Source organism: Ambystoma mexicanum, chromosome 3q (assembly GCF_040938575.1).
Source record: "Ambystoma mexicanum isolate Mex_15411 chromosome 3q, UKY_AmexF1_1, whole genome shotgun sequence".
Taxonomy (NCBI): Eukaryota; Metazoa; Chordata; class Amphibia; order Caudata; family Ambystomatidae; genus Ambystoma; species Ambystoma mexicanum.
In genome coordinates this window covers 537,523,833-537,547,343 of record NC_090926.1, presented here as the reverse complement: position 1 = coordinate 537,547,343, position 23,511 = coordinate 537,523,833, and the positions used below count along the sequence as shown (strand labels likewise).

General features: G+C 48.0%; 1 protein-coding gene across 1 annotated transcript in view; it reads left to right on the top strand.

Annotated features, from left to right (window-relative positions):
• The window catches only part of SLIT3 (slit guidance ligand 3), a 1,101,025-nt gene that overhangs the window by 816,945 nt on the left and 260,569 nt on the right, over nucleotides 1-23,511 (top strand). The window contains exons 10-11 of the mRNA XM_069654301.1: nucleotides 8,849-8,920; nucleotides 12,128-12,199. Of these exons, the coding sequence (XP_069510402.1) occupies nucleotides 8,849-8,920; nucleotides 12,128-12,199 (144 nt within the window). The remainder of the gene's footprint in view (nucleotides 1-8,848; nucleotides 8,921-12,127; nucleotides 12,200-23,511) is intronic.

The window sequence follows — 23,511 nt, the reverse complement described above, 5'->3', positions numbered from 1 at the left end:
AGATGTCCCGGGTGGAGAGCTAAGGGGCAACGTGCTCGCCCTGGAAGCAAGACAAGATGTAACACCACAGGTTCGATCCCCGGGTCCGCGATTAGAAACCACTGGGAATTAAGCGCGTTATAAATAACATATCACATTGTAGCAAGATGCCAGGTATAGGGCTTGTGTGGTGGGGGCAGGATGTTATGTTAAAACATTGCTAGAGTGCAACTTAGACCTGTGGGCATCATGGATCTCTGGGATCCATAATGGAAAGTGCAGCAATTAGAAAAGAGCAGAAAAACTAAAACAGATCCGTTTTTAGCGCCTTCCGAAAGGCAAGGTAGTCGGCATTGGATTGCAGAGTCGGGTGAAGAGAATTCCATAACCCAGGGGCCAAGACAGAAAAGGCACGTCCACCAATAGTGGATCTGGAAAAACGGGGGGCGCACAGCAGCAACTGGTTTGCAGATCGAAGAATCTGTGAGGGGGGGTATACCAGACATAAAGCCTTACATTTCATTCTGGCTTCCACAGGGAGGCAGTGAAGATGCCGCAGTACCAGCGATGTGTGTGCCCATTTAGGAAGACCCACTGCCAGAAGAGTGGCAGAATTTTGTAACACTTGAAGACTTTGCATTAGAAACTTAGGTCGGGTTAATGATAACGTGACTCAGACAATATTAAGTGCATTACAAGATTTCAACGTTTGCATTGGTCACGTGTGTACCATGATACAGCTACACCGTTTACTTTAGTGTATAGCAACATGTTAGGGGTTTAATGTTGTGGGCATCATCCAATGTCTGTGGCGCACGGGGGCATGCGCTGCTAACACATACTCGCTCTTTGACACTATGCCATCTAAGGCGATGGTTGTTGCTCCTATGGTAGAGATTTGCGTCGCAACTTTGCAACACATTTTCCGAGTAGGTGATGTTTTCAATTGATGTGATTGCCACCAAAGCCATGGTCTCGGCTATAGGGCAGAAAGTGGGGGGAGGGGTCTTTGCATTTAAGTCCCAACCTTTCTGTAAATATGTCAAAATATGGTGCTTTCCCAGGTGATTTGGACTATGAGTGCGTTTCAAACTATGTGTCTTTCAATGATTCCTGCAGTGCGACATTTATTTCTTGTGTAATTGTTACATATTTGTTGCTGAAGAATTCACACAATGCTACTTTGCTTCTCCCCTTTCCTTTGATGTGTCGTATGCTAGGCATGTTCTATTGCATCACATGCTCACTAAAGCAATATCACCTGAGAGGGGGTGGGGCCTTACCGGGCCAGGTAATGCACCGGGCAACTTTGCGAGGGCTTTAACGATAGCCCGAGCATCACCTGCCCCAATAAGGTATTATTATTTATTATGATGATGGTATTTGTTGGGCACGGACCTAGTTTCGAGAAGCAACGCAGCACTTTATAGAGGTCTGCAACAATGCAGATACAGCACAGAGCGCATTACACAGGTCCACAACAGTACAGATACAGCACAGAGCGCATTACACAGGTCCACAACAGTACAGATACAGCACAGAGCGCATTACACAGGTACACAACAGTACAGATACAGCACAGAGCGCATTACACAGGTCCACAACAGTACAGATACAGCACAGAGCGCATTACACAGGTCCACAACAGTACAGATACAGCACAGAGCGCATTACACAGGTACACAACAGTACAGATGCATAACCGAGAGCTTTTCAGAGGGGACAACAGATATGCAGCGGAGGGTGGGATACAGAGGGGCACAGAGGAGGGGTACAGCTGTACAAAGTGGCGGTAGGGGAGAGGCAGACGGTGTATAGTGAGTCAGGTGATGGCCTAAGTGCCTAAGTGTTGAGGAGGAGAGACTCCTTGAAGAGGTGGGTCTTGAGTTATTTTCGGAATTATTTTCGGAATTGTAGGAGCGTATGAGCTAGTGTGATGCTGATGGGCAGGAGGTTCCATAGTCTTGAGGCATAATGCCCTCGCTGCAAGGGTAATATTGCTATTGGTACTCCGACACGTTTTACTTGGGCACTAATAGTGTATTCATTTGCCATTTCTCAATAAAAAAGAAGAAAATACAAAATCAGATGGCCGCCATGGATCGAGGGAAGGGAACTACTCATAGTCCCTTCTCCCTTTCCATGGATGCTATTTGCTCATCGGGACATGACAGGAACACTACTGGACCCGGAGCGGGTGAGGGACAGCAGCGAAAGGTAAGGTGGGGCGGGGTGGGAGGGCTTTCTAAATATGTGGAAAAGGGGGAGTTTGGAGGGGTTGGGATGTGGGTGCAGGGGAGCACTTACCTGATTATCCGGTGGAGGAAAATGGCAGCCTCAACCTCCGAGGAGTCTCGGTGCGGGGTCTTTACCGAGTTTTAAAGCCCCTGTTCTGTCCCTCCTCGTTGTCTGGGAGGCCGAATCCACGTCCCTGCTGATATGATTTTTGAAATGTCTTTTGCATGAATTTGTTCACGACACTACACCAAATCTGGCATGAATGTTCAGATCTTGCTGGACCAGTTGGGCAATAATCATAGTCTCACTGCTTCCCAGTCCCATTCACCATTTTGGCAGCCGAGGAGTCAACTCTCCATTTTCTTGATGCAGCCCTTTCGATTTTTAATCACCAGAAAGTTTGCCAATGGTGTCTTCCTTTGGACACGTTTTTTACGTAAACCTTATGGCTCTTTTGAGCGTAAGACTGTAAGAATGTATACGTAATTCTTGTGGCGGACAACAATTATCGCTGCTAATGGCTCGCTCGCATCCTTTTTCCACACAGGTGATTTGTCAGTGCCACTGTTAGTCTTGACAAACTGTAGCGCATTATGAGCGTAGACTTTGTTTGAAGCAGGAAAATCGCTGGCAAACGGCTCTTATTAGTGAGTGCAGCTTCCAAGGCGCCTTTGCTCTCCTTCCAGGCGGCGGCGGCGGCAGCGAGATAGCTACGGCGCAGATTAATATGGCTGTCACCAGTGGGCTGAATTAACAATTTCTCTGAGAGAAAAACACCTCTGCTGTTCTCTTAAATGAAATCTAGTCAGCATAGAGCAAGATTGCGTCCATCATTTATTTATTTTTTTCTTCAGCTACTTTGATTTTTTTTCTCACCAAGGGTTCCCGGACCATGGGTTTTAGGTGAAAATCGATGGAAAGTCCTGTGTCTGGGAAAGCCTTGCATGAATGACAGTGGGAATTTGAGTGAATGAATCTATTGCCCAGGCTTCAAAAGCCATCTAGCTTCATTGAGTTCCCAATGCACCACTACCATTAATAGCCCTCCACGCCCCCCCCCCCCGCACCCCGGCACCCCCCCCCCAAAGGCTCCTTAATCTCAACACAGACTTGGGGAAGAAGTAGCACAAGCATACAAATGCAATATCCGATAAGGTATGCATTTGAACGGCACTTCTGAAGAGCAGCCAACCTCTGGCTCCCTTCCCCCCATCCCTGCAAGGGAATCCTCTGCCCCACTTGGTGGAGGGTGGTGGGGCCCTTCAAGCAGCTCTATGCATTGGATGTTAGTTTTGAATATCTTTAATTTTCTGGAGCCTTTTGTTGAAAGGTAATAACTGATTTTCAGGGAGGGAATAAGACTGTGTGACTTTTCCAGGGTAGCTTGTATGAGATAAGTGTTGGAGAGCTTGTAGGAGAGGGTAGACTTCAAAGCGTGCAGAGGAATAACGTAACAGAGAGCATGTTTACCCAGGGCTCCTCTTGCAGATATTCACCATGACTGGCACAGGCATAGAAGGAGGACAGGTCCAGGAAGTCGCATGAGCGGTCTCAATGGCTGTCAGCCATCTTGAACCATCACACCTGACATGGAAAACCCTAGGACAAGTACCCTTAGCATCCTTGCTTTAAGGTGACCTTAAATTCGGCTTTATTTATTGATCTGCTCTTTTGTCTCTCAGTTTAAATGAAAGCCTCCGCAATTAGACGATGTTAAGAAAACAAATCGTACCCAAAAGGTATGATATAGAAACATACATTGAAATACACCTTTTCACATTTAAAAGACCACGAACAATGAATGATGTGACACCCATGCCAAATGCCCCGTTCGCATGTCTGAATATAAGTCTAAAATTCATGGCAACAGTATTCTGCTTTTCCGTAACACATGGGTCTCCATGGCTCACGAAGTCTGGCCATCAAGAGCTGAATCCGTTCCCAGGTGTCAGGGTATCCAAAGAACACTCATGTGAGTGCAGTGAATCTAGTCGGGAGTGACACAGGGTATTCTGAAAACCTGGTGTGGTTGGGGTGCCCGAGAACCAGACTTGGAGACCCCGGCTTTGACAGGCCTGATCGATCAGATGCAAGTGTGCATCTTGCTCGGACAGGCTTCTGTGTTGCATGTAAACATCATTAATCCCATCCCTGCCTCAGTCCCACATTGCTACATGGCACCAGTACAAAATGGGGCCCATTTCACAATTGAATTAAATATATAAATGCATGTCTCCTTCATTTTGAAAGTCTGGAAAAGTGTCATATGTCAAACATCATGGAAACACTCGGGTGGAATGTATGTTGCCTGTATGCCGAGAGGAGATGGCTACCGGCAACATAGGAGTAGGTTTGTGGACATAAAACCAGCATCACATGGAAGCCTATAAACAAGTGGCACTGCTAGAACTTGAATATTTGGAACGGTGTGTGTGTTTGTAGCTCGTGTGGGGAGTAGAAGGGTATTTAAAACCAACACACACTAGTATGACCTTGTTATACAAGCGTCTCGCTGGCGCTGCGTACCTGTCCTTCGTGGTTGTTGCCCTGGTGAGGAAGGCAGACTGATAAGAAAAACAGTACTGAAGATTGCGCAGCGTGGGGTACCAACCCAACACCTCCCTGATAAAGAAAACAAAGAGGCCCTGGACCAGCTCTCCATGCCACGGGGTGGTGATTCCCTGATTTTCACAGTGTAGGAATGGGGCAAACACTGGCAGGGAAGGCCACACGGATTGTCCATAAATCCACAGCAGAAGTCTTGAATTCGTAGGGATCCGGAAAGGTCGTAGGGGGTGACTGGCGAGAACACAGCAACCAGGATGATTACACCCAGCAGAGGCACAGAGCACAAGGCACCCAGAACAGGGAACAGGGTGCAGGGAAGGAGCAGGCAAGAGGATGGCGACAGTGCCAGATGGAAGGAGTTTTTCCGAACTATATTCCGAGGCAGTGAGACCAACCAAATGCATCTGGTGGTCACTGGGGATGAACATAAGCACCAGAAAACACTACATATTGTTCAGCTCTGTAAAGTACTGTTGAGGTCCCAATTGGAGTGTAATGGCCTATCCTGAAGCCAGCAGTGACAGACATAGAAAGAGGGGCTTTGGGGCGATGCACTCATAGTCTGCACCAGAGAGAGACGTTATTAGTGTTTTGAAACAGAATGTTTTTCCTCTGTAAGCGCCTGACAACCAAACAATACATAAATATCACTGTAGAAGAGGAGTGCGTAGTTGAGCTTGGTTTGGTGTGGAACAATGGTTCAGGTGATAAAACCATGGACGTGTCTTCCAGCAGAAATGAAAGAGTCAAACCTATTACATGAACAAAAAACAAATGCTTGAAATATCCACAAAGTTAATGTAGTATTACAGCACAGACAAAACAATTGCAGCTGCACAAAGAACAAATAGAGTTCGTGGAGACTGCAAAGCGCTTACACCTTTAGCTCTCCAGGTGGGTTGGACTGTGACACTCGGCATTAGCTAGTGTAGTCAATGGTGAGGATCCATGGGAGTTGTAGTCCAAGCAAACACAAAGCCACAGGTTCCAGTACCCTGTTGTAGAACAACAGCTGGTGACTGGTGAAAAGATTTGACATTTAACGTCAAAGATCATGAATGAATGTGAACTTGCACCCAATTGAATCTATAATTCCGTCAGACGTACCCTCAATGGTTTTACCTTTGTGCATTCAGACCACAAACCAAGGCGGATACATGCCCTTGGTCGACAATGTCCGCAACGAAGCAGGTAACACACAGCGATGCCCCTCATATAAAGCCAAACACCCAATGCCCTTCAAGCACAACCAAGCAGAAATCTGCCTGTCAAACCCTCTCACTACATAAGAGTCTTTGGCTAAAATGGCCATCACACACACCCAGACACACGCACACTCAAACACAAACACACACACACCAAATAGCTATTCATATTACAAATACCAATAAAGCACCTCTTCCCTCAGTTAACTGCATTAAAACTAAAAGACTCAGTGAAAAGTTACATAACATTTGTTCTTGTAAACCGGAAAACAGACAGATTGGCAGATGCCCGAAGTCCCTTTATCATGTTTTGTGATATTTTCATTTTTGTTTCATTTTACTAATTAATCACTTTACACTTAAGTACTTACAAGGCAATATAGCAGAAAGGTATAGCAATAGATTCAAATTGAAAATAGAGAAAATAAAATAAATCATACTGAGAGAAATTTGAAATGAGGAGGGAATAGATACAACGCGGTGTGTAAGAGCACCACAGAAGAGTTGACAACTGTACGGTAGGCCCAAAAACCAATTGGAAAAAATCTATCCAAGGGAGCAATAATGGAGTGATTGATTTGCAAGAGAAACAGTTTTAATACATGCAAATTACAGCCGGGAAGATCCGTCAGCTATGTAAACAGAAAACTGAAAACGTTCTCGATCCGCCCATATTGAATTACAGTATTTAAGGATCAACACCCAAAATTGGGAATAAACTACAAATATCAAGTACTCGGGCCTTGTGACAGTTTACTCTGCAACACTTTTTGCAACTCCCATTTTGAAACATGTTGCTGTCCCTTAGCACACATTCTTCTGGCTATCTCTTGGGAACCACGTGGCTTCATAAAAAGTGTAACTGAGACTCCACTTCTTTGAAATTAATGTATTTTATTTGTTCATGCTATCAGGCCATTGTAATGCAGAACCGGTTGTCCCAACACTCCCTAGGGGGGTTGGTATGACCACGATTACATTTTAATGCTTTGGCAATGCCTTCACCCAAGGCTTCCTTCACACCAAAATGTCCTTCACAACTATTGCATTTTGTCTGTTGTCAAGAACACAAACCCTTATTCTATATTTCAATAAAAGCTTCCTGAGAACAGCTAAGCCCTGCTGCAACAACTAATATGTGCGCTGCACCTCACCCTTCCTCGAAGGGCCTCGTCATGCTGAACACTCGCTGGGGGAAGCAGGAATAGAATTTAATTAAATGGAAAGACAGAGGCTCAGAACTGTGGCCTAGTGCCCTGAATGACAGGAATCTACTCTAACGCTGTCTAGTTCAATATGGCAGGACTATGGCTAAGGTGGCAAGAGACCCTTATGCTAATAGAGACCTGTAACAATATCATTGCTGCCCATCATTCCATATATAGAGAAGGAACACGGTTGGTTACGTAGATGGATATGGATTATAAAAGGAATAGACCTGGTATATCGAAGGGCGGAATGTTGATAAAAGTAGTCGCTCTCCACCATATCAAAAGCATCCATGGGTTCAAGCAGAGGTCAGGAAGTAAAGAAGATGCTTGTGCCTCCCATGAAGGTGTAAGACGATTGGAAACAGAAAGGTTGGGGGGATTTGGTCCAACGGATGCAAAAGACATGATGGATGCTTATACTTTAGTGATGTAAGGTGCTAACAAAGCCACAGGCATTTTTTTACATGTTTGTATGTTGAGTTGTTCCATCATAGTCTATCATGTGTTGCCAAACGAGCAGTGCAGGGTTGCATGTTTTGCCACACAGGGCAAATAAAGACAATCAACATTTCCATCTGAAAATCATAGCATGTTATAGCCTCTCAAGATGAAACCAGTGAAGGCTGTAAGAAGCAAATATCTCCCCTAGTAGATAAAGTCTGTGCATGGAGGCGTGGCACGCTCCACCACATAGGGTGCCACGGGACTCTCTCCATCACTCTTTCCCTCTCCCTCTCTATCTCTCTAATTATCCTGCCAGAGTGTGATCGAGGCAGCTATAATTTTCTGGAGCCACCCTAACGACCCTAGACCAATCATATGCCACTCACCCCATTGTTTATGATGAGAAGGGGTTGCTTGATGGATAAGACATCCAGAGCTGAAGATGCCCCCCGCCTCGTGTCCCTACTGATAGGCACCCCCTCGTGGCAGTGCACGTGCATACTACGGTGCATTTATGATCACCCCGTGAGGGAGCATCGCCCGCACCACATGCACAGCCTTGACTGCTGGCTCTGGAGCGTGCTGTTTCACAAGGCAGGGTGCCCGAAGACATGTAGACCTCTAAGCCTTGGCGGGAGGCCTTCTGCTCTGACGCCACTGTGCCGTAGATGTAGCCTGTCCATCCATTAAACTTGGGACCATCTGGTGCATGTACGTCAGCCTGTCACTCAGCCTACAATAATTCCACATATTCTCTGTTTATTAAAGCAATTGCTGAGCCTGGGGTGGGCTGCTGCATCCGGCAAAGAAAGCCCTGGTATTGGTAAATTCCTGCTCCTGATGTTGCTGCACAGATTGCATAATTATGAGGAAATGATGTTTCCATAACGGTGCTGCCCACTCCAAGGCATATCATACAATGTGCAGAGTCTGGAGCGCATAATGTGCTGGGTTCATTGCCTGCACTGCACAGAGTATTTCCCAGAAGCGCAGTTCAATGCAGCAGTTTTCCCCGCCGGCTCCTCAGTAATCCCATGAATCATCACGCAGGCGGAAAGGTAATGCGCCCGCTAGGCAGGTATGTGTGTGACTGGAATGGGTTCTGGGCGAGAAAGCAGGTGCCAAGCCTGCTCGTCTTATTTAGAAATGGCTGCTCCCCTTGTCGTTGTGGCTGATGGCCCTATTCTGCTGGTTTTCTTTCAGCCGCCTGGAACAGAACTCCATCAAGAGCATCCCAGCGGGAGCCTTTTCCCAGTACAAGAAACTGAAAAGGATGTAAGTATTTGCAGTGAATGAAACTTTGTGGCTTTGGTTGCTTCTTGTCTTTGTGTGAGTGAGGGTTGCGAACATGCGCAGCCTTGGCCACGCGCACCATGCGCGCAAGCACGCACCACACTCAGCATGATTCTACATTTCCTGACCATTCGTGAGTCTAGGTGCGAGAATACACAGTGGCCTTTGGTTCCTAAACCATGTTTTATTTTATAACTTATAGAGCGAACCTAGTTCAGGAGCAGTGGAGTACTTTACAAATGGGGGGCGCCAGCTTAGACAAGCGTCCAGATAAGTCAGGTGGAGACTGACAAGACTAGGCTCTCGGGGCATATATGGTACCTTAAACGTTGGATACAGCACTTTAGCCAGGATGCAGAAGGGTACCTGGAAAGTGGGAGAGCAGTCTGCCACTTATGCCCTTAACTCAGGCAACTCCATTATACAAACATCTCAGCACCTTTAGAATCAGGGATCCCAATCGTGCTTCTAGGGCACAGGCTTCCAAGAAGTTGTGTGGGGGACATACGAGGACCGCACAGCACCATCAACCCTGCATACAGCTTCAACCTCATTGCTAACTGGGCCTTATGCTGCCTAAAACACCTGGTTGATTATCAAAGAAATGTGCTGCTTCTTCCTATTGCTAAGAAAAAAAGGCGGCCCAGGGTGGCATTAGTTATGATGTGCGGAGACAGCCGTGCCATGTCTAGAGCTGGAGACAATGTATGAGGGCACGCGCCACATTGCATAGTGTTTAGGAAAGATCCAAAGAGAAGCGCTTAGAGAGAACAGATCGGGGTATCCGCCTCTTATTCCCCGTGCAGGTCTGGTTGCATTCCAACTCCAACTCTGCTTTAGGTGCTTGAACGGTCTTTTGAAAGATGCAGTGGAAACCAAACCTTCGAAGAAGAAAATATTAAAAACATGTTCTAATGCAGCTCTGATTAGTGTTCTTTATGGGTTGTTTTAATTGTCTGTATCCTTCCCCTGCCACTGTGTCACTTTGAAGAAGTCATGCTCTGTGTTGCCATTTCTTTCTGTGAGTTTCCCCATTTTCTCATTCCCTATGGATTAACGTTGGTATTCCTTGTGCCTTCACAAATATAATTACTGCTGCTAGTGTGTTCTTACACAGGTAGATTAACAAGTGGGGTCCTGGGAGTCCCTCTGCCAGACATTAGTCCTGGTTACGAGCGACTTACCCAAAGACTCTGGCCAAGTCTCTCGTAACCAGGAGTAATGTCTGGCAGAGGGACTCCCAGGACCCCCCTTGTTAACTTACACAGGTAGAGCCATAAAGAAAACGAGCAGGGAGAGAGTGAGGCCCCTTCAAACACAAATGGCCCTCATTCCGAGGTTGGTGCTAGTCATGGCGCCATGACTGGCACCAATACCGGTACTGCCACTTACGTGGTGGTATGGGGACTTACCGGTCCATTCCGCCCTTTGCGGGACCGGTAAGTCCCCATTTGAAATGCCATGCCTCATTCCCATTTGAGCCCCCCTAGGGCTCAATGGGAAGGGGGAAGGCAGCAATAAGGGTACCGCAAATTGCGGTACCGTTATTGACCCCGGTATCCCTTTGTGGGTGCCGTCCTTAACGCCTGCTAAAACCACGCGTTAACAAGGACCCACAAAGGAACCTCGGAATAGGGCGCAAAGGGATTACCGGCACTGGTGTCATTACCGGTGCCCGGTATCCCTTTGCGCCCACCTCGTAATGACCCCCAATGAACCACATCAGCCGTCTGAGGCCATTGGCAAGTTAAATGAGTGCCATGAACATTTCTAAATGGGTCTGTGTGAGAATCAGGATTGGTTTGCAAACCCAGGAAGATTCCTGTCGGGCCAATGGTCCTCCTTCTTAAACTTCCTAATCTAATAGCAAAGCAGAGCTGTGCGGGAACCGCCGTTCCGCCGCTAGAGTGAAAACTCAAGCTGTACCAGGCTGAAGGCAGAAGGGCTGGCTGGGATTGCAGAATAGCCAGATTATAAAAACATATATGACAGTCTATCCATAGGAAAACATCACACAAACACTTTAGCAAAACTATTCATAGTCAAAAGATATAAATAGTAGCAACGAAATGAATGGTCTCAAAACAATAGCAATACAAACTGTGTAAAGTTAACCTATAGGAGTATTTCACCCCTCAAACCCACCTCAGCAAAAGCAGCTGTGAATATCTTCTCCTGGTCCCTTGAAGCAGTGATGCGCCGCTAACAAGTCTCTAGTAGCGCTCGGTGAATCCACAGCGTGGCAGCTTGGTCTGGTGCTAAGACAGACTTCTCCACGTCACTGACAGTGAAAGAACCAGGCATTTACAGGGCAGATGCAGGACTTCCAGGTGGCAAAGCAACGCCTGAGTCAATTGGCCAGCAGAAAGAGGACACACGGGCCACCCAAAGGATCCTCAGACATGGGGGGAGCACGTGGTTATTAATTGAGAAGTGCGATATGCATAGTTGACAGCTAAAAATATCCCATGTAGGACAGCCAATTGCATTTCAAAAGGAAATATTGTATCACTATGTAAAACCTAAGCATATCCCCACAAAGTCCTAGGCAACCTTCATTCACATCAGTCATAAATTAAACACAGAGGGCCTGGTATTTTGCCACTGCCCTCTCCCCAGTCCTCCCACAGAAGCCAAGGAGGGCCAGGTATGTCGCCACTGCCCTCTACCCAGTCCTCTCACAGAAGCCAAGGAGGGCCAGGTATGTTTCCACTGCCCTCTACCCAGTCCTCCACAGAAGCCAAGGAGGGCCAGGTATGTTGCCACTGCCCTCTACCCAGTCCTCCCACAGAAGCCAAGGAGGGCTGGGTGTTTGCCCGCTACCCTCTCCCCAGTCCTCCTACAGAAGCCAAAGAGAGCTGAGTAATTGGCCGCTACCCAACCCTCCCAGGGAAGCCAGAGAGGGCAGGGATTTTGGCCACTACCCCCTCCCCAGCCCTCACAGAGAAGCCAGGGAGGACTGGGTGTTTGGCCACTATCCTCTCCCCAGCCATCGCACCGAAGCCAAGGAGGGCTGGGGATTTGCCCACTACCCTCTCCCCAGCCCTCCCAGAAAAGCCAGGGCTTCTGTGGCGTTCTACAGGGGATATGGCATGTATCCACACTCAAAGCACAATCATATGCGCTTCATAAAATATGTGTTTGACAATCCCCATTCACTAATGTCATTGGTCTCCACCATATCCACAGAGATATAAGCAAGAACCAAGTGTCGGAAATTGCCCCGGATGCCTTCCAAGGACTGAAATCGCTCACCTCTCTGTAAGTAGAGTGCACGGTTGGTCTTGTAAGACGTGGGAGCATGTCAATTGCATACTATGTTCTGTTGTCGCAGTATTATGTCTCTTTTCATCCCCTCGTCGCCCTATGAAATGAGCTTGGTTGGTACCATCCATCTGCTTCTCTCTGCATGTTCTTATGTTCCTCCTTCTTTAGCATTTTGGGACATCCTGCAAGGAGCCCATGCATTGTAATTCCTTCCCGCCCTCTTCTTCCCTATGGTCCACCCCCTCCTTTCCTGCTGCATATTTGTCTTTATAGGTTTCTGCCTTTGCCTTCCTCTCTTTCTTCTTTCACTCGTTTCAATACTCCCTCCCTTTCTCATTTTCATCCTTCTGGCTCACCCTCCTTTCCATGTTTCCTACCTTCTGCAATCTTTAAACCCCACCCTCCTTTCCATCCTTATGGCACATGCGATTCTCCCTCTGCAGCTCTCGTGATATCTCCAGACCCCATTCTGCCATACCGTGATCTTTATTACTGAATCATGTTACTGTTCTATCCTTCTCTCTTCTTGCCATCCTGCTTTCCAATCTCTTGTCAACCATTGCATTCTTCCTCACTGCCCCCCCTTGCATACTCTCTGCTTGCTTTCCATTCTTGCCTCTTCATTCCTTCCACATATCTTTCCTTTCTCTCATCCCTTCTTATCTCTTCTATTCTTCGTTCTCTCCATTCTTTCTTGCACCTCTGATAGAATATTCCAATTATCTAGCCTGGAAGCATTCAGATCACAGAAGTGACACAATAGAAGGTCCCACTAGATGGCACCTGGTGTCAAAATGTGTTGCTCTTCACATGCCCTTCTGTAGGATATGAGTGGTGTGACTGCGCAAATCCCTCAAGGTGGCTCCATAGTGCTGTGTGCGAGGCATAGTGATATCATACCATGCATGTTTGACCACCACCGACTGGCACGAGCCATTCTGAGGCAACTTGACATATAGGGCCTTATTTATAAAAGTGTATTACAATGGCGCAAGCCCTTTGGCAAATACTTTGTAAATCAGGCCCATGATCTGGTCAGACCCATGATCGACTCTGTCCCAGCCCTACAGTCTTCCCGTGTGTAGGTGGTTAGCCCATGTGTTGCACTTAGAAATGTGTGTAGGTTAGCACATTTACTGCTCTTAGAAGAACTGCAAAGGTTAGCGCTTGTTTTACACTTAGAGGCCATTGTGTTAGCACATGCATTGCACCTCGAAGACTTTGGGTATGTCAAGCACTTGTTTTGTACTTGAAGAACTGTGAAGGCTAGTGATTGGGTTGCACACTCAATCCACACACCACCCAGTGTACACTAACACAAAGCAGCCCACCTGGCCTCCTTCTCTCATCCTGGTGCGCACAAGAATCCTGTATATAGCTCAAGACAGGTTGAGGGTAGGCAGTATATAACTCAAGAAATGTATTAGGATAGCCGGCCCAGGGCCTGAAATAAGTATCAGGTCCTCCTATCTATTGCACTCTGCCTTGACTGCACACCTAACAGATCCATGCTGTTAGCCTGTCTACTGTCAAAGAAGTATGGGGATTGATGATACATGCGCCCAGACGATATTTCCTAAAGTCCAGGGTGTCAGCCTGTCTATTAAGCTTAGAAGATGTATTAGGCCAGCATGCTCTATTCCACCTAGAGATAATACAGCCTCTTACAGATGACCTTAGAACCCAACTACTTCAAAGACTAGGCTCCCTCCGAGCCTCAAGGTACATATGCTTGCATCTCTTCAGGCATGGCTGCATGGCTACCCACCCACATGCATTAGAATGCAGTGATGACTATGACAACATTCTGTCTTGCTGGGCACATAACGCTCCCCCGCCCCAGGCTTAAACGCAACTACAGCATCTCTTTTTCATCAGAATGCTGCAAGGACCTACAACAGCACTCAGTTTTGCTGGACACTTCACAAGTCTTTGTTCCTAGCAAACATACCCCCCCTCCTGACCTCCACCCAGCAACAGCACCCATCCATTTGCCCGACTTCATGAGTAGCTTTTTGGAGCCCAGCCAGCCCTCATAACTCCTTATCCTGGACAAATGTGCACACACATCTAGCCTTCATACAATTTTCCCACACCTTGGACTTCAGTCCCTGTGACGGTGTTACCACCACAAGTGCGTTGATGCCATATTAATGGGATAAAGGCACTACACAAATGACTACTACTAGTACTACTAGTACATGCCAATTGGATCTTACCACATACACCTAAGGGCAGGTTTTCTCAAAATGGAACCCCATTCGGCTGAACAGGGAGCTGAATCCTGGGATTTGGGGCGTTGGATAAGTGACCAGTTTCTCAAACGAGAATGTATCCTTCCAAGTAAGTCAAGGACACATTAAGGGCAACAATTATGCCTGATCCAGATGAAATTGGGAAAGCTTATGGCAGTGTCATTGTAAAAGCTTCAAGTGCACATGTCCTTTAGTCCTTTAGTCTTCTGTTCCCTTCGTCTGGATACATATTATGACAAGTAAGCAAACCACCCAAATGCGACAAACGAATTCCATTTTGGTATGCTGTAGAGGGCAGCTTCGGTTTAAGTGCTGCCTCATTCAGATAGGGCTGGCCTTGTACACATTTCTGTTTGTGTAAATGTTGGACAAAAACTGTGTTGGCCATGTCAATCAAGACCATTTCTCCCAAATGGTAACCCCCAAGGAAGCGGGTGCTTATTGAGTTAGTGAGTGGCTTGGGTTGACCACTGACCATTAGTACCTGGCGGGGGTGACAGCCGCTCAGCCAATGAGAAGGCTCGGAACGGTTGAGTTACCATTTCTTGTATGTTTACTTAGTTCAATGCCCGCCATGGAAAGGGAAAATGGACTTTGTTTCTCCGGCCATTTCTTTTACATGTTTTTTTTTCTGTTCAGAAACTCTCCGAAACAAAAATGTTTTCAGTACCCCGGTCTTACGGGCTGGGGTACTAGTAGCAATAACCACTTCAGGTATGGGACTGCGCCATTATCTGAAGTGGTAATGCCCACCCCCCCCCCCCCGGCTAATTTCCAGTATTAAAGATGCGACTGGAAGAGGTAGTGGTTGACTGTTGGATGCTGAAACTGTGACACTTCTTCCTGATTTTGGCACAGGATCTTTTTCTTTTACAGATAACTCACTGGCAGGCGTCCTTCCTGATCAGTGAGCCTACGTTTTTAATAGCGTCCCATCCTGCGCCGTTCTGTAGTCTGACGAGTCAGGGCACCCAGAAACCTTTTTCAAGAATGTGATGCAAGAAGAGACCGAAGTCTAAAAGCATCCAAGGCCAAACATCCTTCTAGACCCCCCCAAAGACCGCTCCAGTTGTGCACCCGATTCTCATTTCTGCTCCATTTGCCAAGGTCTTGTGTGTCATGTTAAGTGGCGTGGTTTGCCAGGTTAGAGGGCAGTTTTCTGTGACTGGGCACACATTCAGCCCTTGGCATCTGTGCTGCTGCCGACAGAGTTGCCAGGCGTGCCGGTGCTTTAATACTGTGCACTCCTTCCTGTCTGCTGGGAGGAATGGACTCAGACCAACTTGTTTTCCTGAGAAGCCAATGAGGCCCCATTAGACAGTAATGGCCTGCAGTTTCTCAGAGCTGCGCCGAGTCGCATTTAAAGAGGCAATCTAGACTGGATGTTAACAGCCTCATCTCCCCGAGTCGCTACACTGACACATCGTTCCTATTACCGCAATGCGGGGCTGCAAACAGTTTCACTGTTTTCATAACAGTCTAGGTGGAGACTACAGTCTCTTTAAATCTGTTCCATCACAGAGAAGCAGAACTCCACTCCGAGCTCTCAAATGTACTGTAGTTTGAGCAGATTTTCCGCTCCTTATCCGTCACAGATCACGACACACCGCACAGGGCGCGGCCATACAAGAAATGCAAAGGTGGACTACCACCTTTCTCGCCGTTATTCTGCTGGGAAAGAAACCTCGGCTACATAATAGTCTGTTCTCTTTGTCTGACCTTATGGCCAGAAATGACCCCCCTTCAGAGACTAAAACCCCCAAACCGGCTTTGCCGACTTCTGATTGAAGCCCTTGTCTCCCCCAGGCCCACCCTTGGGGCTACGGGATGTCACCCTGTCCCTCCACCACTTTTCATGCTATTATATAATATTGGCACATAAACATTCCCAATGTCACTCAAACTCCTTTTTGCACTGAAACGTCTGGGCGCAAGTGTTAATGGAGACCTTCTCACCACATGAAATAGTGGCGTAGTGGTCCCAACACATCCCATTGTAAGATGGTTATACCCTGGACGTGTTTGTTTCTCAAGGCAACCTTCCTCATTGCCCTGCCCATCCTAAGATGATAAATACTGGGGGTGCATTCGGAGCACTACAGCGCCACTCCTCTGCAGCGGGTGGAGCCCTGAATAGGGTTGGTTTCTCCTAGACAGTTTAGACACGTCTCTGGCTCAAGCCACATGACTTGGCAAGCCATGTGTTAGGGATCAACTTCCAGCAGTGTTTTTGTTTTAAGAGGAAGAAATGGGCTATGCTAGCCAGATGTTAAAAACCACAGCAGTTATTGCAGGCAGAAATTGCCCAGATGCCTTCATTCCAGCAGCAAACGCGAGGCATCCCTCGAGCAGGCTCCTTATCCTCCTTTATTCCTCCTCTCTTGGAATCAGGATGCTCCTCAGTATCTTTTTCCAAGACAAGTCCTTCACCGTGTTGACTCCGCTGTTGGGCAGCCAGTCAAGAAGTGGTCCTGAAAGCACCCCATTGACTTCTTTTTTCCAGTTGCACATTATACTTAAGAGGTTTGTGTAAACAGCCCCGCAGCCCCAATGCTGGATGGGTGCCATATTACTTCATACTAAGAGTGTCTAAAAGTCAAAGCGGTTAGGACTCACATATTTTACGAAGTATTTGGTCTTTACATCAGTCAACTTGGGTAGGTTGGTAGAGTGCTAGATCTGCTTGTTTGAAACAGTTGAACAGCACACAAATGGCTTACAACACTGGCTCAATGGGCCTCATTACGACCCTGGCGCTAATGGGTTAACAGTGCCGTAAAAGGCTGCAGCGCCGTTAACCCATTAGCGTCTGATTACGAGATCCCTTTGCGGAACCCAATCTTAACGCTGGTCTACACCAGCCGTTAAAGTAGGGACCCGCAAAGGGACCTTGGTGCTAAGTACGGTACTGCAATTTGCGGTACCGTACTTAGCGCCTTCCCCATTCCCATAGAGCCCTATGGGGCGAAAATGGGAATGGGGAAGGGCTATGATTCAATGGGGAATTACCGCCCTGCCAACCTTGGAATGAGGTGGTAATTCCCCATTGAACCATGGCGGACCCGTTACAACACCGGCAACAACCATGGTGCTAATAGCGCCATGGTTTAGCGCCGATGTTGTAATGAGGGCCAATGAGTGGTGTCTGGCTTGTCATAGCTGTGCTAATGTGTCCATTTTAGGGTCAACCACGGAATGCTTTCATTTTCTGTAGCACGTCGTTGATACCTTCGGGTTCGGTGTGCTATACAAATAAATAAATAAATAGAATCCAGAAAGTTGGAGAAATGATTTGGGTGCCAAACGCGAGCCCGGCTGTCGCCTGTGTCCATGGCACACATTATTTAATAGTCTATCAAAAGTGGTTGGGGTTGCTACTTTTACTAACTTGCGGTTGGTACAATGTTAATGTGAAATGGGTTTCGTGTAGCCAGGGGCGTTGCTACGAGGGGGTTAAGGGGGCTATAGCCCCTGATCTTTTGGTTGTAGCCCTGGATAGAATCTCAGGAGCTACAGCCAAAAGGCTAGCTAGCCCCCAGTCAAAACAGTTCCGACATCAGAGTAGCCCCGGGTCTTTTGCAGACCTAGCAACTCCCTTGCGTGTAGCTCACCGCTGTCATTGTTAGCACTGAGGAGCACTGTATCCTATGCATTGGTGGTCTAGTGCGATCCTTCAGTCTGCCAGAGCTTTTATGCCTCTGTGGTCATGCAATCAGGGATTGCTGACGCAGCCACAGGATTGAAGGCGGATAAATGGAGGGGGGTTATGGTATCATGTAACAAGTGCACTGAGAGAGAACAGTAAGTCTCAGGCTTCGGCGGCACGGTGATAGGAAAGCAGTTGGGGGAACTCCTGGTTAAGTGTTTGCATTCATAGCCTGAGGGGTCACAATTCCATTTTGGGGTTTCCTGTATGGGATCCTGCCTCATAATTTCAGGAACTTAATTAGAACTAATACTCGTACGCCCCAACTAAGAATCTCCCTTTTGCCGCCTCTTGGCTTCCAAAGTTGTCAGCTGGAAAGTTCTGCCAGCTGTAGTAATTTGTAGTGTGTGTAGAGAGCTTTTTGGCTCAGGATTCCAGGCTGGAATTCAGCCCCGTTTTGTGTTGATCAAAAGCGCGCATCTGTTGAGTGACCTGAGTCAGGTGACTTGGTGGTCTCAGTCGTATTCCCTGTGGGTAGATGTCAGATTGCATAAAGCAACAAATTGCCCCCGTGAAGGGCAGCCTCAGTGCGGATGCCCAGGGCTTGCAGGTTTGGAAGCTGAATGCTCTCAATAGAGGAGGTGAAGCTGACGCAGGGGGCACTGCGGCGAGACCTGCACACGATGGTGTAGGTAAACAAGTGGAGCACCCCAGTTCCCCGGTTGGCATTGGGTATCTTTCCACCTCTCAGGCACATTACGCCTCAAATGGACACGTCTACTCCATTAACCACGCAAACGTCCCTCTATGAATTTGCACCTGTAGTTATGGCCTCATAGGAACACTGCTTGCTATTTTTGCATACAATATTCCCTTCTGCCCAAATGCTGGGTATCTGCTGTTAGCACAAAAAACACTATCCAAATTGTCCTTCTTTAAATTGATGTTTATGACTCGCACCATTGAGGGAGGCCTTAAATGTAAGGAAGTGTGGTTTATTCGTGTACTGTGGCAAAGCATGCGGGATGCGCAGCCCGCGCAGCGTACGCCGTACCCATGACCACTCAAAGGCAGCATTTCTGGAATATTCGGTGTAATGGGGATGATGTATTTTGCCGCACTACCCCACACTGTTAAAGCCCATGAAGCATCTGGCCTCCATTCCAGCAAGAGGGCTGGCTGAGATTAGCGTCAGTGTTGCTGAAGCGGCCAGGCTCCATCAGGAAGCCATTGACTTTTCCCGCGCATTTGGCTCGGCTCAGTGAAGGAGCAGGAGACCTTCTCCAGACAGTCTGCAAGCACTTTGGGAGATGTGTCAGACCAGAGCGTGGTAGAGCTCACTCGACGCGGAGAGCCTTTCAGAGCTGTGGGAGCCTGCGACTGCGAAAGGACATGTCACTCTGGGTGATGTTAGCGCTACAGAATGCGAAGTGGCTCCAAAGTGAAATATGCTCCAAGTTTCTATTTCCTTTCTTTGTTCCAGGCGCAGTGCAATTGCCAATCCTTTCACATGTAGCCCACTGAACGTCCACTCACTATGGTAATACACACAACGTATTAGAAATCAGTAAGTCACGTGTTATTTTTGGAGACTGATTAATGACCCTTGAACCCGTTTTGTAATAGGAGAGGAACACACGAGATGAATAACCCTGCATTGCCAATGCAATCATCAAAACATTATAATGGGCCTCATTCCGAGTAGGGCGGTAAGGGTTAACGGTCACCGGTAACGAGACCAGTGTCGTTATACCCTTACCGCCCTACTACGAGTTCCCTTTGCGGGTCCTTCCTTAACGCCTGTGTCGGGTGGAAATTCTCCCGGGGTCGGCTGGGCTGTCCGCGGACCTCCGAGCAGGGAGGCCCCAAATCCTCCCGTGTATCCCAAAAAATGAGTATGAGGCACTCGCAAGAAGCAAGGTGATTCTGCTGTTTATTAAACAAAACGGCAGGGATAAGTCAAGGATCGTACGCGTCCGTCCTGACACTCTCTCCAATCGTGGGGCTCGCAGGCCCTTTTTACCTTAGTATGACGCGCTACTTGCATCACCTGGGAAAGTTAGCAAAAAACCTATCGCCACTCTGGATTGGTTCCTCGAGTGGTAGGGTTTGGCTAATGTTAATGGCGTCAGTGATAAGAGCCCCATGTTCTGATTGGTCCATTCGCGAGCCCCCCAGTCTGGGACCATCGCTGTTCCCAGCTCGCGGTGCACCTGTCATTTGCAACAATGTATCACTATGGGTATGTGCAGACAATGTGAGGATTTGCTCATATGCTGGAAGGCAGACTACTCCCACCGCCGCAGATGTCCATTGAGTCGCTTAATTGTATCTGCCTGTGTCTTGAAACGTGGGATCCAGGCGCCTCCCTCCTCCTGGGCCTGGCGCCCTGTCAGGTTTGGCTTGGTCACGTGAGGTGAGACCGTGGTTGAGGCAGAATTCTGCACATTTAATATTGCATTTTCCACTGTGTGCCTGGCTTAATTTGCAGGTGTGACCTTGGCGTCGGCTTGCGGCATGCGAGTTTGCAACATTGTGCCCTTGACTGTCTGCTCTCGCCGGGCTCATTCTGCAGGGTCAGCAACTGTACTCTTGCTCATTCAATGTTCATGGAAGCTCTTGCTTGCGGCCTACTTGGGCCTGGTGCATAGGTAGAGACGTTTGATGCACGGAGCTTTAGGTTATGGTATGATATTGCTTTATCCCCAGTATCATGTCGTCGTTATACTTCTCATTGCAATGCATGGGTTTAGAAGAAGCGTGAGCAAGCATTTTAGATGAGTTAATTGTGCGTCTTGCGTTTCTGCATTTCGAAAAACCTATCTGAAAAATAATAAAGATGCGCGTCAGTGGGTGTGTCCGTCACCTACGTCATAGCACTGAATATGTTCTTCGTGTGGATTGGTGTGGGAGTGTCCAGTGTGCATGTTTGCACGGGTGTGCTGACCGTTGGCTAGGTCGTCATGGCATCTCTAACGATGTGTTAATTTACTGTTGAATGGTTCAGTCGAGTTCATCCATGCCGCAGGTGTCGGCATGGGCAGGGCAGGCTGGTGGGCAGGCTGGTGGGCACATCCGTATGTTCCTGTGCCAGGGTATCTGGTCATCTGGTAGGTGGGCAAACTCCTCTCGTGGTGGGTGTCTGGGCCGCGATCCTCTAGGCCATGGGTGTGAGGGGATTGGTGGGAGCCTTTTGTTCCATTCTCCCACTTCACCTGCTTTTAGCAGGCGTTAAGGAGAGGAACCGCAAAGGGACTCCGGGGTCAATAATGGTACCGTAATTTACGGTACAGTTATTGCCGCCTTCCCATTGAGCCCTATGGGGGCTCAAATGGGAATGGGGAATGGCCCTGGTGAATGGGGAATTACCGGTCCCTCCGACCTCGGAATGGACCGGTAATTACTCCTTTCACCAGGACGGAGTTTGGACGAGTTCGGAGGCAGCCATGCCGCGAATAGCGGCGTGGTTACCTCCGAACTCGGAATGAGGCCCAATGTCTTGAAGTTAATGGGCCTCATTACACGGTAGGCGGTGGACCAAGGTGCTAATAGCACCTTGGTCCATGCCGGTAAAATACCGGCACCGCCTTGGTGGAAAGGGGAATTACCGCCCTATTCCAAGGTTGCCCTTCCCCATTCCCATTTTTGCCCCATAGGGCAAATTTGCGGTGCCGTAATTAGCACCAAGGTCCCTTAGCGGGTTGGTTTTTAACGCCGGCTAAAAGCAGGCGTTAAAGTACCAACCCGCTAAGGGACCTCGTAGTAAGGCGGTAAGGGTTAACGGTCACCGGTACCATTACCGGTGACCGTTAACCCTTACCGCCTACCGTGTAATGAGGCCCAATATCTTTCGACTCCACTATGTGTGTTCTCATCATTGGCCGGGTATGGTTTGCTAGTTGGATCTTAGCCAACACCTACTGACAGGACTCGAGGCACATAAGACTGCAGCCGTCAGCAGACACACTAGACTTTGAGGACACATGTGCCCAGGTGCATTGGCACAGACAAACGACTCCTATAAATATGTTGTGTCACGCTGGAATAAGTCATTTAGAGCTGCTAGCCTTCATACATCACTCTGCCTCGTGCATGTTATGCCGCAGCTCTCCTTTGCTGATTTAATGTCCTCTTTAGAGACTGTTTGGGCTACGCTATTCTGAGAATTAATATTGTGTTATGATTTTTATTATTATTAGGATATTTATTGAGTGAGTACCTAGCTGTGAGAAGCAGCAGCGTATTTTATTTGTTTTTATTTATTTGCATTTATAAAGCGCACAGACAGCCCGGAGGCATTGTGGCGACGTTACATGGGTATTTACAATAATAGGGGGATATATTCATCTTCTATTCCTTCACTTCATCCCGTGCCCATGAAGACACGTCCAATGGCAGTAGAGGACTGGCGGGTGGTGTATAGCATTATAACTGGAAAGTGGGGGTGGCGCGGGCGCACCGTGCTCATGGCATAACACAGGCTCGCCTCCCAAGAACAAAGGGAAGTGCGCCAAAATGCAGTGCTAATGGCGGAGATGTGCTCGTCCATCCTTCCTCGCGTGCGTGATCCTGTAATGCAGGGGGCAGGGGCTGCTGTGGATTGCTCGGGTACCGCTCGGGCCGCATCTGGGGAGCCACAGGTTGCCATTCCAATTTGAGCTACAAACTGGCGTCTGCATTTGGGGGGCGGGTGAACCTGCTCGGACATAGTTCAGTTGTCAGCAGAATAAATAATATTCACTAATGTCAGCCTAAGGGTTTCACTCATTTCTTTCCCTGAACTGAAGGTTGGGTATGTTTTCATGTTGTCCCCTCTCTATGGCCCACTTCCCCTCTGCTTGACATCACTTTGATTGTGTGAAAGAAACGGCCCCTCCTGCCCCCAGTGAAAGTTGGATGGGAGTATTGGTGTGTGTGTGTGTGTTTGTTCAAAAAAAATCCCTTTGTAGCATGACGGACACAACTGCAGCGACCCTTCCTCTAATGCTTAGTGTAATTAGCAATTAGAGGCCGGCCGCATGGCTTTCGATCAGTGCTATTCATGTTGGTCAGTCTTTCATTGTGTGCGTGGCACAGCTGGCAGATGCTTGGCACAACGTGATGCCCTGAAGCATGGAGATGTTAAAGGGATGGAGCAGGGAGCTGATAAATCATTGTCTCTGCGCTTCAAGGATGAAGATGCCCATTGAGTGGCTCGACCATGGTAGAAGCCGGAGGTCACAATCTCTCTCTCTTTCTCTCTCTCTCTCTCTCTCTCTCTTCCTCTTGCGTACAGTCTCTTTTTCTCTTCTGCCTCAGTCTCCATCTTTCTGTCCACCTCTCTTCAAATCTCTCTCTCTCCCATTTTCTCTTTCGGCTCCTCCCTCCGTCTCTGAGCCTCTACTTCTCTCTCTTTTGCCCTCACT